This window comes from Pelodiscus sinensis, chromosome 1 (genome assembly GCF_052426305.1).
Source record: "Pelodiscus sinensis isolate ZL-2025 chromosome 1, ASM5242630v1, whole genome shotgun sequence".
NCBI classification, from domain to species: domain Eukaryota; kingdom Metazoa; phylum Chordata; order Testudines; family Trionychidae; genus Pelodiscus; species Pelodiscus sinensis.
Genome location: NC_143052.1, coordinates 350,204,962 through 350,220,229, shown reverse-complemented (window position 1 = coordinate 350,220,229; position 15,268 = coordinate 350,204,962). Strand labels below are relative to the sequence as shown.

The window sequence follows — 15,268 nt, the reverse complement described above, 5'->3', positions numbered from 1 at the left end:
GATCTAGACAGCCACAGCTGGGCAGCATGGTGACAGCTGAGCTTTCAGGGACAAATGATCCATTTTCTACACTGTCTAACACACACACACACACACACACACACACACAAAAGAGGAAAAGGAAACATTTAGTTTGAGTGAAAAAAATTATTGGGGGGAAAACTGTCTTTTCCTGCTGATCGCTTGATCAACTCTTGAGTCTGTCCCTTGTGCTATAGGACTATACCCCTCAGACTCTCCTCATCAGACTCTCACACTGGCTGGGTCTTTAGCATGATGATCATACATGCCAAGGAGAAATGGGAGATTCCCAGCTGCTCACCCGAGGATGAATCCTTTTGTGAGTTTGCCACCCATCCCCGCTCATTAGCAGAGTTGGACAAGCATGAGTCCATGGGGCTGGATCTAATGCTTCTGAGGGTGCTGAGGGAGTTGGCTTATGTGAGAGCAGAGCCACTAGCCGTTATCTTTGAAAACTCAAACAACTGGAAAAGAGGAAAACATGGTGCCCATCTTTACCAAAGGAAGTTCCCTCTGTCTTTTTTACTGGCTAGACAGGTGCTGAATTAGGCTCAGAGCATCTCTGGATTGTTTAATGGCTTTTTTTGTTTTAGTGATATTTTAGTTTGGGGCATTGGATATTCTTGATCATATGGAGGTAAGTCACCTTCTAGTGCAGGACTACTCAACTTTGGAAGCCCCGGGGGCCACAATGATACTCATAGCACATGCCGAGGGCCGCAACTCAAGTGTGGTTGCATATACATGCACATATAAATGCAAATATATGCAAATAGCTTATTTCACACTGACGGGCATGAATACAAAGATTCAGGCAAGGCTACACAACACGCAGGCCCCATTGAAGTCAGTTCTGCTGGTATTAATAAAATGCAAGATTTACCCAATTTCCACCCATATAACAGCACTTTTAATGAGCAATGGCAGTCCGGGAATTTAACTATTAAAATTCATAGCAACAGAAGACCATTATATTGACTCCCCATTGTGGAGTGTGTTCCCAGTAGAGGCCTTGTTCAAAGGATCCCACCTGTGGGCCATATGTTGAGCCCCATGTAAACCCAAACTGCACCGCGGGCCTTGTGTTGAGTAGCCCTGTTCTAGTACAATCAAGTTTGCTCTATTCCCATATTTAGAGGATTTTTAACCCATGCATTTAGGATTTTTTAACCCATGCATCCTGTCCACCAGGTTTACAGCTCTCTGGCATGAAAAGTGTGTTTTGGTTTTCTGGTTTTATTGCTTTTACAGTTTAAGTCTCAAACCGCATGAGGATTAGATTAACATCATCCTTTCCCTCCTTTACAGTAATGGCTTGTACGATACTCATGCACTTGAGAAATTAATGTTTATTTTTAGCTGCGACGTTGACTCGGCTCCAATTTATTATTATTCTAGAATAGCACCCTTCTCCTGATTGGCATGTGCACCAAACTGGAGGAGTGGGGCTTTTACCTTGTATGTGGGCTTGTTTTTAATGTATGTTGTGTTTGTACAGAGTTTGTAACTCGGCATGAGCCAATGGTCACTTGGAATAAGAGCAAAAACAATGATATGCGCAAACCACGCCGTCGCGAATGAACCCACATACAAATGGCAACCATTTTGTATTGTGTGGTGCAAATGTAACAGAAATCCACCAAAATGCATAGGGCCGACTAAATGCAAACACACAGCGGGGCAGCCCCTGGATCATGCAGCACCCAGAGTGCTCAGGAAGGGCCAGGACTGCGACTGCAGAACAGCTCTGCAGCTTTTTTCATGGCCCCTGGATGTTTCACCAGAGATGAAACAGCGACAGGCCTGATGTCATGGGACCTAACTTCCACAGCCATTCACTTTATTGACAGTACAGGCAGGATTTCTTAGGTTGGCACAACCACTGACGTGGCTCTTGATGGGCCAGCATCCCCAGGCTCTCCACAAACACAGTCATTTTGTACATGCTGCCGCCTGCTTCAGTCTCTTTTCCCAATGTGCTTCCCACCCTCACCCGTGGGTGAGGACAACAACTGTCCAATTGCCCCACACCTTAGACTTTGCTCTGAACCTCTCTCTCGAGAGTGGAGTGGGCAGCTCATCTGGTCTCAGATGTAAGGATTCAAGATGGAATGGCTACCTATGGTCCATGTTTTACAGTTTGTCAGCCGACGGTCAGGGCAGTGTGTGTGTGTGTGTGTGTTTCCGAGAAAAGGTTTAACGTCTGTGTCTTTACTGCTAGGACCGGGGTCCCATCGCAGAGGGTGGCCTGCAGGCCAACAGACGCCCCGTTATATAGGAAGAGCTTATTACACCTTAGATTTCAGCTGCTAGAACACAAAGTTCCTTCGCAGCGGGCAGCCTAGGAAAGGCTGAAAAGGTGCCCCAACGGATCTTGTCACCTGGGAGTGACACAGATCCAAACGCCCAAGCTCTCCCTATGTCTGTCCCTTTATGACCGGCTGAAGTTCTTTTAAATTGTGCTTGGTTCTGTTACAGCAACTGGAGGAGTCAGGTTAAAGCTTAAACAGTTACAGGTTTATTAAAAGACTTATAAAAGCATATGGTTACAATGGCTATTGCTCTATTTCTTAAATGCTAGCAAATATATATATATATATATATATATATAAATATATATATATATATATATATATATATAGGTCTTAAAAATGATCACAGGAAAAAGGTAAAGATAGAAAATAGAAATAATGATACCAAGTGACAGCTTAATCTTTAAAGAGCTCTAACACTATGTATATATATATATACTTAAGCAAAGGACCACATCCAGGTACAATTTTTACCCCTTTCTGTGCCTCTCGACTCCAGCGTGTCAGGCCAGGGCCGGTCTCTCAATTCCTAGGAAAGACGAATACGAGGTGGGCGTCCCCTTGGAACCTCGGGAGATCAAACACCTAACCCGACCAGCAGATAGATGGTAGATTGACAATCAGAGAAAATGTGCTGCTGGACCCATCTATATACCCCTGGGGGCCCGTATCCTCTTTCTTATCTAAGATGCCGAATTGTAGTGGTCCGTTTTGTGGCGCCAGTTCTTACAAGCAAGTTTCAAGTTAATTTACACTTGCAAGAGAGATAACTAAATTGTGAATACTAGACATTTTTTTACTGGGCGAGAGATTCCTCCCCCCGCGGATGGATGTGTGTTCGTATCAATATGGGTTTGAGTCAAAGGCACTCCTTGGCAGCCTCTTGGTCAGCAATTGGCGTATCTCTGTTTACAGCCATTCACGGTCACAGCAGCCTGGGCCTTCTGCTCTGTGTGCTCTGTATGCTCCAGGCAAGCAAAAATGGATGTTACAAGGGGGGTTCCTGTCTGGCTACACAGTTCCTGTGTCAATCACGCTGGGGCTGGTGCATATGTGTGTGTGGGTGGGTGAATTGATACTTCACTTGAACAGTATCCTCATTATCCTCATACGCAAGTGTTTGCTTTTTACACTGTACACGATTGGATTAATCAAGGGTGGAACCAGCAGGTAGACATAGCCCAGGAGAATTTTAAGCAAGTGAGTGGAGTTGTTCCCGAATCTGTGGATCACAGGCAAGCCGATCTCTGGTACGTAGAAGAGCAGGACGGCGCAGAGGTGGGAGACGCAGGTGTTTAGGGCCCGGAGGCACTCCGTGCGAGATGTGACCGTCAGCACTGTTTTGAGGATCATCACATAAGACAAGAGGATGAGCAGAGAATCCAACCCCACCGTGGAGAGTGTAATAAACAAGCCGTAGGCACTGTTGACACTAATATCTGAACAAGCCAACTTCATGACTTCCTGGTGCAGGCAGTAGGAATGGGAGAGGACATTGGTTCGACAGTATCGGAACTGCTTCAGGAGGAAGGGCAGAGGGAATATGATAGCCACCCCTCTTAACAAAAAAACTACCCCTGTCTTGGCTATCCTGGACAGGGTCAAGATGGAAGTATATCTCAGAGGGTTACAAATGGCAACATAGCGGTCAAAAGCCATCAACAACAACACAGAGGATTCAATTTTACCAAGTGCGTGGATGAAGAACAGCTGACCAAAACAGGCATCGAGGCTGATCTCCCTAGAGTTAAACAAGAATATGCCCAATATTGTTGGCATGGTGGCTATCGATAAGCTAAGGTCTGTGATGACCAACATGGAAAGCAAAATGTACATGGGCTCATGGAGGTTTGGATCTGTTTTTATAATGAACACAATGAATGAATTTCCTACGATGGAAATAGCATACATTAAGCAGAAGGGGACAGCGATCCAGAGATAGATGTCTTCCTGCCCAGTTATCCCACTGAGAAGGAACATGGCGTAGTTGAATTTGGTGTCGTTGACAGCTAACATCTTGTACGGGCAGGTCCAAGAGGTTGCAAAATTTCCTTCCTGAAAGAAAGAAGAACAGGAGATTAGATTCTATTTAGTGATGTGTCCTTCTGCTCTCAGTGCAGATCTAGAGACTCTAAGGGAGATGTATCTGGGATTTACACTACTGATAGGAAGATAGACACTGCCAGACTGGATCAGACCTATATTTCATCTACCCAAGTATCCAGTGGCCAATTTCAGATGCCTCAGAGGAAGGCAAAAGAACTGCAATAGGCAGCCATGAGATAACCTGAGATAGTCTGTGATGTACATAGGAAAGTTTAGAATCCCTGCAAATCATGCTCATTACTGTAAAGGGATTATCTGTTTGCCCATGTAAACATCCCACCCCTCTTTGAATCTATGTATCTTGTGGCTGGGAGTTCCACAGCCTACGTGAGCACTGTGTCATTTTACAAGTGTGATTTTCACACACTTTCTGTCCATCTATTTCTGAGTGTGGCCCATTTACAGTAATATGTGTATAATGCATGGCCAGTGCATGGTGAAGGCAGTGAGTGTATTTCTCTGTAAATGTTTCTCATTGACTCATTTTATATATATTTGATTCTCTTTCTTTTGAAGAATCCAAATTAGGCCACTGTGTCTTTGCAGCACATGGAATAAATACTTAGTGCTTCTCAATTCAATAACATGGATTTCAAAGGCATCACTCCAGATTTATATATGTGAATAAGATCCTAGTTGGACTGTACTAATTTTCCCTCACCAAAGCCTCCAAGTTACACTCTCCACCTCCAATAATTCTTCCATGAAAAGCTGAAATGCTTTGCCTAGCAAATGGTGACGAAATACAGAGAATTCAAACATTGTCTAGTCTTTTCTTCCTGCTCACAGGACCTGTGTTCTATCCCCATGAAAGGGTCTGTCTGTAAGTGTCCTGAAAGTTACAAGCTGAGACAGGCAGTTACTTCAGCAGGACACAGAAAGGGCTGGCATTACAGAAAAAGCAGTAAGGATATCACGGCTCCTTCCTCTATAAATTCCAACAACTCTGATACAATAATCAATGCGTGTGTGTGGTGGGGGGGGGGAGGGGTAGGTTGTGGTAGAGTTATACTGGGCTAACTATTGCAATGTTGCTGTTATGGCTGTAGTGGGTTAAACCAGTCTTCTTGTTCTTAGTTTCACAGCAGGTTGCTGCAAAACAAGCAGGAAGGGAAGCAACAGGAGAAAAATAGTCAACTCTAAGTAAAGCTCATCAGAGAAGCTGAAAGTAACACCAGAGCTAAAAGCTGGGAAGAGCCTATTTCCAGGCTCCAGACATGTTACCCAGCTTGTTCTGACAGTGCTTAGAGTCCGCCCAGAGGTACGGCAGCTTTTGCAGAGAAGCTCTTCAGTCTGACAGGCTGTGATGGACAGGAGGAGTGCCGGCCAGCACCCAGTGACTAAGGGGTTAAACTCAGGGTGTTGGCAGGGGGCCAGAAGAACCAATGGGAATACAGTGCTGAAATTTGAATTGGATATCGATGCCTGGTCTGCTCTTCCTTTGTGGGGGATTTCTAAGAAAAGGACTGGAGGGAGCAGATGCAGGGATCCGTATCACCATGCCTATAAGAAATATTAGACATGGGAGTGGACTGGAGCTTGAAGTACAGATCAGCATGGATCGTGAGTAGAGGAGAAAGAGTAGCTAGTCATGATCAGGGTATTTTTCTTTATTTTGGTCGTTTGGTTTCAACTTCCCTCCCCCATTCCCTATCTAAGAGATGTTCCAAGAGATTTCCTCTGTGTTGTAATATGTTTTACTTAGTTGCTCTGTAACACCAAGCAACCAAGTATGCTTTATCACGTATATCATTTGTTTGTTAATACAAATCACTCTTTGAAGATGATTATTTAATTCTTGTGTCCTGGAAGTAACAGGGGGTCTGTGTGTGCATTTGCCTGCCTAAGACAAGTGGTCAGCTACCAGAAACTGCAGCTTGTTTCTCTCTTTTCTTATTTCAAGCTCTTTTGGGGCAAAAGCACTCAGGGTACCCCTGGAGAAGGAATTCAAGTGTTCTCTCCTGATTTTTAGGGTGAAATCACTTGATGGTAGCAGGATTTTTAGGTCTTTTTTCAGAGCCAGCATATCTGTGGCGCTGGGGAGTTTATTTTTTGTTTTGGGGTTGTTGTTTTTTGGTAAGCAGAGCCTAAAGAGGCAAGGCATTTAAGATCTTTGTGGGTCCCCACCTTCTTCACTTGGAATGCCAGAATGGAGAACAGCCCTGACTCAGGCACAGATGCTGCTGGGGAAGTCTGAAGCTACGTCTGTCTGTGTCCCCATCAGAGCGGGAGAATTTGGGGTAAGAGATGCAGATAGCCTGTTATTTGAAAGTCCTCTTGTTCTCCCATGTAATCCTTCCTTCCTGCCATTCATATTAAACATCATTTTGGTTCACGAAGGCTGGCTGGTCATTTGTTTCACCACTAGTCTCAGACTCCTGAGGGGAAGAACCACAGGTGTTGAACACACTCGGACCTGCTGGACAGCCCAGTCAATCCTCAGTGTGCTGTAGCTTAGGACCAGTGTTACTGTTGGAGGATCGATGGATTCCACCTCATGAGAGAGCAGGATACAAAATCTGACGTGTGGCAGTAGGAGGCCAGAAAGTGGACAGAAATTCTGGTATCTCTTGAACTGTGAGTAGTTTCTATGGGGCAGAAAAACTAACCTCCTCAGCCATTCAGGAAACTAAAATATACCCGATTGAGCTGTTCCCACAGAGCAACCCAACTCTGAATTTCTGCTTTCACAATTAAGCCAGAGAATAAAGCCTCATTCAGTTTGCAGGAGCAAATAAACTTGAGGTGATTTGCAAACTAGTCACTGATATTCCACGGGGTCTCTTCCTGCTCAGCACCTGACAGGATGAAACTCAGAGCACCCGAAAATTCTCGAAATAGGACCCCTTTACAAATCCTGGCTTGGAGCACTGGGATTTTAACACTCCAAGCTTGCTTGGAATGTCAGGTTACTGTGTAGTTAAAATAGCCTCCCCATGGAATATGGGAGGGATCCTGAGCTACCTAGCGCTGCCTGCTCTCCAGCCCTGTCACTGAGTTACCCCTACAGCCCAGCTGAGTCCTCTGCCGCTGCGCAGAACAGCTGCCAATGCAAACAGCCTGCAGCCTTGGCCCTGCACTTGGCATGTTACAGACAGTGAAACCTGCCAACGTACCCAGTTCCTGCTAGAAGGGAGCCGCTGGCATCAGATGTCTTCACTGTAAAAGATGAGTCACCAGAGAGGTTGCACGGGCAGCAGGCAGTGTGTGTTCAGCTAGGGAGGCAACTGCCTTTATGCAGCATGTTTGTACCTTCCCTTGGGGCCACTTGGCCATCAGGGAAACTCAGCCGCTTGGTTTTATGTGCACCAGCTTTAACCCCGTCATGGCCAATGGCAAACGGCAGGAGGCCAAATCCCAGGAGATGTGTGGGGGAGGGGGGGAGAGGGGCGGTGATGCTAAACAACTGGCCTGCAGACTCTGTTCCTGGAATCTGAGCTTCTGATCAATATTCATGTGGACCTGAATGCTCCCATGGCTACCTCGAGGAGGGATGACTGCTAACAATGACACTGTCACAGCTATGACATAATAATAAATAAATAAATAATAATAATAATAATAAACCAGACTTCTGCCTGGTAACCCCCTTTCCTGCACTACAAAGCCAGTGTGCAGGCAAGAGAAAGGAGATTCCACAAGGCTCCATACACGGAAACATCCTCTGAGTCATTCCGGAATGAATAATAAGGAGTGAAAAGATGAACCTAGGGAACAGGGGTCCCCAAAGTTAGGCACAGATCTCATTGACCCACTGGTAGCCAGGCCCAGCCACCCACAATCTCTGGGCCTCCACAGCTGTTCTAGAACCCTTTCCAGCTCCCTGCTAGTACAGGCTGATCAGAGATGCGCTACCAAGGCCTGTAGTCACTACCCACAAGATCTGCTTAAGGGGTGTAGTACAGGAAGGAGTGGGCTACACACTGGTGGGAAGGCTGGTTAGAGTAGCTGATGGGTGCAACACACTATTTGTAGACTGGTGGGGAGCTTTTATTCTTTCTAAACCCAGAGGGCAGCCATAGACTCCATCAGTGTAATCTTTGTTTACGTAACAAGGGAGAGGCAGATGAAAATCCTCCAAATTGTCTCTGGGATCCAGACAGACACAGCGGAGCAGCGTCTTGGCAGCTAAGATCTCAGAGAGAAATGAACTGTTGTCTATGACATCACACCCCAAAAATACAGATGAAAAGGAAACATTTTAGTTTAGTTTGGGTGAATGTCACCCCCATGATTTATGAAAATTGATTTATGAATATGCATATCCATAACTTGAAGATACTTTTGTCATAATAGCTCCTGTAACAATTCATTGTTAGTATTGTGTTCTGCTGAATGTGTACCTCCAGTTTTTGTGCATGGATCATTCTGATATGTAGAGTTAGAAATACAAAGCGTGGATCTGTTTATAATTCTAAATATGCTAGGGAGGGCCATTACTGATGCTCTAGAAGCTTAATGGCTCCGTGATCATTGCTACGCTCGAGAGAGAGACAGATAATTCTGGTCTTTAGTATCTTTCCACCAATGTGTCTGGTACTGAAGTTAGGCTTATTGGCCTGGCTCATCTCCATATTTTCTTGGCACGGAGGTCTCATATAAGTCATAGATTTCATGCCATGATTTCTATTTCTGACATAAGTTGTAGATTTTATACCACAGTTAATACTGTTTCTGATATGTCATAGATTTCATAGCACGGTTACTATTTTTGCAAATTGCTATTTGAGTTCCTTCAGAACTCTTGGGTGAATCCCACATGGAACTGGTCACAAATTACTGTTCCATGTATCAGATTAGTCCAAAACCTCCTCTACTGATATCTCAGTGTGGTACAGTGCCTCCTTTTTTTTCCACCTCACATGCTCTGCAGTGAAGAAATGGCAAAGAACTCATTTACCTCTCAGCCGCAGCTTGATCATGGTTTAGTGCCCTGACAAATTCAAACAAGAGGGCTGCAGGAGAGTGAGAAAAGGCAGCTGGAGAAGGGTAAAAAGCCAACTCCCCTCCTGTTAATTAGAACTGAGTCACTGCAGGTCAGGCAAGAGCAGCTGACAAGGAGTTGTCTCACATGGATTAGGAGCAGCTGGTACAGGGCCGTCTTGGACCAATTAGGGTCAGCTGATTTCACTTCTGCCTGAGACCTTTTAGAAGCCCTGCCTGGTGGGTAGAGGAAGGAAGAGAGACAGGTAGATAGAAACACCAACAGCTACTCAGTTGAGAATCAGCAGGAGAGTGAGGGATTGCAGAAGAAGAGGTTGGGCTCCCTATTCCAGGGAAAAACTACAAGCCCAGCTAAGGGGAAGGCTTACTTTTGAGGCACGACAGATGTGGGGGAGGTGTGTTTTACCTCAGGTCCTTCCTTGACAAGGGGAGAAGTGCAGAGGCTGGCAAGGGGAGGAGGCTTCTTTCTTCTGTACTTTTCAAAATTCTGCTTCTATTTTATTTTATTTTGTTTTATTTTATTTTGCTACCTGTTCTTCAGATGTTTCAAGCTAGGGGTGGAGTATCACCAAGCCTCACTAGAAATGAGTCATATCACTTCTCAATAATGAGAGTGGTGTAGAAATGAGATGCAAAAGTATATTCATGTGAGGTTCTTTCTGAGGTTATGTCTATGCTCGTGGCTTCTTGTGTGGGGTATTGCTGAGCCTCATTTGCATACCTAATGAGCTGCCATTTTTGCAGGAGAGGTTCTTGTGCCAGGGGGAGCTGTCTAAACCACCCCTTCTTGTGCAAGAAAAACCCTTTTGCGCAATGCTGTTATTTCTGAAAATAATTGGCATAGCGGTATTGCGCTAGAGGGTTTTTCTGGCAGTGTAGGCAATATTCCATGCTTAGCTTCATTTGCATATTTCTCATGCAAGAAGCTGCGAGTGTAGACAGAGCCTGAGTGTCTTCTCTCTCAGCTTTCCCCTATGTCAGATTTTCTAGCTTTCCTGCAACTTAAACAAACACTTGCTTAGGAAAACAGAGACCTGAGATTTCTGCACAGTGAGTGGATTCCAGAAGTGGGGCTTTAAGAAGGGCAGGAAATAGTGTGAGACTTGCTGTCAAATCCAAGAGGTGGTGCTGCTGCCTTTCTCTCAAGTGGAGCACTCGCAAAAGGAAGGCCTGAGGGCTAATCTTTTTTTAAGAGGGATAAGGGATCTTTCGGAAAAGGCTTTATTTTCCGAAAGATCCGCATCTAGACTGGTGCTTTTTTCCGGCAAAGGTCCGTGCTGAAAAAAAGTGGCAGCCATTTTTATGCTAATGAAGTGGGGGAGATTTAAATCCCTGCTTCATTACCAATTGCGATACGTCTAATTTGCATCCCTTTTACGGAAAATGGATGCAATCTAGACGTAGCCTGCATGTATTTTTGTTTGTCTTTAAGATGCCACAGGGCTGCTCGTTGTTTCTGAAGTTACAGACCAACACGACTACCCCCGAGACAAGTCCAAATAGACGAATGAATGGTTCCAGCTGGCTTTCAAGTCCATAAATTAGCCTCAAGTGGGCCATTATCTTGGATATAACTTGAACAAGCTGTTCCTCTGAGTGCTGATAGGAACTCGATAGATGCTGGCCAGGAAGAATCAAGATTGTCACAATCGAGCCAGGCTGTGTAATATCTTTACTGTATAAATGAGGTCTCTTCCTCTCATGACGGGGGTGGAGATAGAGTAAATAATTCATTCCCATTTGCTTTCTCCTAAAAAGGAACTGGGGGCAGGGAGAGGGGAGCATAACATGACATTAACAGGCAGCAGGTTTCAAACAAATAAATAAATGGAAGTGTCTCTTCACACAATGCAAAGTGAAACTGTGGAACTCCTGGCCAGAGGAAGTTGTGAAAGCCAAGATTATAGCAGGGGTCAAAAATAGCTAGAGAAATTAATGGAAAAGTCTAACAATGACTGTTAGCCAGGATGGCAGGAATGATAACTCTGGCTTATGTTTGCCAAAAGCTGGGAATGGAAACCAAGGGAAGGAGTTATTGGGAGCCCGCCTAGTTTCCCTGTGTGTCTGGGTACATCTACAAAGCAGTGTTATTTTGGGAGTAACAGACGTTATTTCGAAATAACATGGCACGCATCAACACCACAAGACTTCCTTTTCAAAATCATGATGAGTTGGAGGACATCTCAGTCTGGCTCCTGGTCACTCTCATTTCACGAGGAGTAAGGGAAGTTGGAAGGAGAGTGTTCTTCCTTCGACCCCCTGCTGTGTCCACAGCGTAAAATGCCCCATTAAGCTATTTTGACTGCAGCTATGCAATGGACGTAGCTGAAGTTGTGTAGCTTAATTTGATTTTTAGCCCTCCTGTGTAGATATGCCCGCCGAGAGCCTCTTCCCATCTGTTTGCCCCGTTCTTGTGACAGCAGCCTTTGCTGAAACCTGTGTGGGCCTGGACCCTGTCACTGTGGGTCCAAGGTTAGACCTGTAGAAACCCTTGTAATGGCTGACTCTCAGTCTTCGTGAGGCTCCAAAACATGGGCTCTCCTGCCCCCCAGCCCCATCCTCATCCTTCATACAGAAGCCCCAAACTACCCAGCATCCTGGGACCAGTGTTGGTGCAGATTTGCTGGACTCCCTGCTCCTCCTTTTCTGCTGACTCCCCACATCTTTTCCCACTAGACCCTGCCCCCTGGTTCTCCATTGCTCCCGAGGCTCCACCCTTTAGCCCGGCCAGAGTCAGGTCATGGCAAAAGCTGCCCTGGGCCACCACTCCATTGTTGGGTTCCCTGGACTCTCCATCTCCCCTTGGATGGAGTCCCAGGGAGCAGGGAAACAGGCTGGGGGCTTCTCTCAGACCCCTCCAGCCACATAACCAGAGCAGAAGGAGGGTCTGAGGTGCCTCATAATGGCTCTGTCTCCCTGGGCAACTTTTACCACGGCCTGGCTCTAGCATCTAACAGGGGGAACTTTGGGTAATGAGGAGGAGAAGGGGGTGGTATTTGGGGGAAAGTGATGGGGCTGAGGGTGGGACCTGAATGGGAAAACTGCAACTCGGGGGCGGAGTCCCAGAGAGGACGTGGAACCTGCATTTCTCCCAGTATTGCCTTTTGCAGAAAGTGTTCACCACACACCGAATGGGCCCGGCTAAGATAGGAACCAGCTTGGGAGCTAAGGGCCGTTTCCAGAGCTTTCCAGGAAGCAGGAGCAGCAAAGGAGTGGGAAGGAACCTGGGCCTCAGTTTCTTGCCAGGACTCTTGTGTGCCAGACCCCCCCCCCTCACACCCACAGCTCTGCCCCGTCTCAGCTGGGAGTGGGCCCAGCCAGTGTGTGATGTGCAGATTCACCAAAAGGGGCCGCCTGATGGGCTTCTCCTGGGGCTCATGATATAAACCCGTCTTTGACAAGACTCAGCCCCAACCGCCTGGCTGAGGAAGTAGGGGGAGTGTGGGGCTCTGTGCCCCTTGAGTAGTTCCTGTGCACAGCTCAGGGGTCACACAGCACCCAGAGAGCTCAGGTCAAGTCCCATGGGAAACAACAGCCACCTCCCTTCTCTTTATTGACTGTACTGACAGCAATTGTGAGATCAGTCCTTTGGCTCTCCATGACCACAGTCACTATGTAAATGCTGCTGCCAGCGTTGGTCTCCTTCCATCAATGCGCTATCCTCCCTCAGCAGTGTGTGAGGACAGCCCTTCTACCATTGCTTCAGGCCTTACACACCCTGTGAACCTCTCTCTGCAGAGTGGAGAGCAGTAGCTTATCCCATCTCCAATGTAAGGGTCCAGGATGGAAGCAGTGGCCTTGTCCATGGCTGGAGTTTTTTGTCACCCATGTCACCAGCACTGGAGACTCGGGAGGAACTGTCCCTTCACTTGACAAATACCCTGATGAGCCGTGCACGAAGCTGTTTGCACTTCACGCTGTACACGATTGGGTTCATCAGGGGTGGAACCAGTAGGGAGATGAAACCCAGGAGCAGTTGAAGCAACAGAGAAGAGCTCTTCCCAAACCTGTATATCACACTCAAACTGATGTCTGGAATGTAGAAGAGCAGGACCACGCAGAGGTGGGAGACGCAGGTGTTCAGGGCCCTGAGGGTCTCCGTGCGGGACGCGATGCTCAGGACTGTTTTGAGGATCATCACATAGGACAGGAAGATGAGCAGTGAGTCCAACCCCATTGTTAAGACTTTAGTAAACAGGCCGTAGATAACGTTGACACTGATGTCTGAACAAGCCATCTTCATGACGTCCTGGTGCATGCAGTAGGAGTGGGAGAGGACGTTGGCTCGGCAGTATCGGTACCATTTCAGGAGAATGGTGAGTGGCAGCATTACAATCAATCCTCTTAGCACACACAGCAGCCCCATCTTGCCTATTCTAGACGGGGATAAAATGGATGTGTATCTGAGCGGGTTACTGATGGCAACGAAGCGGTCAAAGGCCATCAACAAAAGCACAGAAGATTCAATGCATTGAAAGAAGTGGATGAAGAACAGCTGGGCCAAACAAGCATCGAAGCAGATCTCTCTGGAGTTAAACAAGAACATGCCCAGTATCGTCGGCATGGTGGCTAGAGATAAGCCTAGGTCTGTGATGGCCAATGTGGAAAGGAAAATGTACATGGGCTCATGCAGGCTTGGATCTGTTTTTACAATGAACAGAATGACTGAATTGCCTACTATCGAAGTAGCATACATGAAGCAGAAGGGGACAGCGATCCAGAGATAGATGTTTTCCTGTCCAGGTATCCCGGTGAGAAGGAACACGGCGTGTGTGAAGGTGGTGTCATTGACAGCTGACATCATGCACTGGGGAGGTCTGATTAGTTGTGAACTCTCCTCCCTGAAAGAAAAATGAACAAGAGACTCCATGATATTTAGCAAGACCTCTTTCTGTTCTCAGTGCAAGTCTAGAGAAACTTAAGGAAGATGAGACAAAAAGACTTCTGTTTACACCACCAAGAGAAAGAGAGGCCCTGCAGGACTGGATCAGACCTGTGGTCTTAGTCCATTATCGAGTGGGCACTTCCAATTGCTGCAGAGGACTGGAGGGGTATGTCTAGACTACATGGCTCCATCGACTGCTCCGTTATGCCTCATGAAATGAGGTTTACCGGAGTGGTTGACAAGACTGCCCCGCTGTGCCACCAAACAGCTGATCGGCACAGCGTGGCAGCCATTTTGATGTAAATGAAGCGGCGATTATTTAAATCGCCACTTCATTTTCCTATGTCTAGTAAACTCATCTACATGGCTCCGTCGACGGAGCCAAATAGTCTAGACATACCCAAGAAGAGGCCCTGTCCTGGGTAGCTATGAGATGGATTGCTCAAAATGTCTCCACCGAAGCCTACTAATTAGATATCTTCTAGGAGTTTTTTAAATCAGTCGCCTCTAGAGTAACAGGGCTCTCTGGTTAGCCACTGGGGCAAAGCTCCAGTTTTGCCTCAGGGATCCCGCACTTCTACATGGTTAGGGCTTGCCTCAGAGGCTCACTGTGACCCTCAACGTAGCCTCTCTTCCTTTCAGGAGGCAGGGGTCACAGCATCCTGAGCCACCTTCGTTGTAGGCCAGTCAATGGGTTTGCGGTGAGATCCCTCCTTAATCTCAGTCTCCCCTCATGTGGGGTGTGTCTGTGGCATGGGGAGGGTTAGGGGGAACCCCGGGCCCAGGCTCTACTTTGGATTCCAGCCCAGGGACCTTAATGGCAACGGTAACAGGTAGTTTTCCTATAGCCCTGGCCTGGGCCATTTCCCCAGATGGCCCATTCCAGCATACTTGCTCCTGGCACATGACCACACTCGCACTCCCAGCTCTTCCATAGTGCTCCGCTTTACTCCCAGCCCCTCGCGTGTCACCCTGTCTGAAATCCCAGTCGGTTCTCAAT

The 15,268-nt window shown here is 46.8% G+C and overlaps 2 protein-coding genes across 2 annotated transcripts; both read right to left on the bottom strand.

Moving 5' to 3' along the window:
• Nucleotides 1–3,413: 3,413 nt before the first annotated feature.
• Nucleotides 3,414–4,378, bottom strand: LOC102445119 (olfactory receptor 51G2-like). The gene has a single exon (XM_025179737.3). It carries the CDS (start codon nt 4,347–4,349, stop codon nt 3,414–3,416), a length of 936 nt encoding a protein of 311 aa, XP_025035522.3. The 5' UTR covers nt 4,350–4,378.
• An 8,547-nt stretch (nt 4,379–12,925) lies between these two features.
• LOC102445376 (olfactory receptor 51G2-like) lies at nt 12,926–14,245 on the bottom strand. The gene has a single exon (XM_006113143.3). It carries the CDS (start codon nt 14,185–14,187, stop codon nt 13,249–13,251), a length of 939 nt encoding a protein of 312 aa, XP_006113205.3. The 5' UTR covers nt 14,188–14,245; the 3' UTR covers nt 12,926–13,248.
• Nucleotides 14,246–15,268: the final 1,023 nt, after the last annotated feature.

Coding starts and splice junctions, on each gene's coding strand:
- LOC102445119 (XM_025179737.3), bottom strand. CDS start 4,349: ATGTTAGCTGTCAACGACACCAAATTCAACTACGCCATGTTCCTTCTC.
- LOC102445376 (XM_006113143.3), bottom strand. CDS start 14,187: ATGATGTCAGCTGTCAATGACACCACCTTCACACACGCCGTGTTCCTT.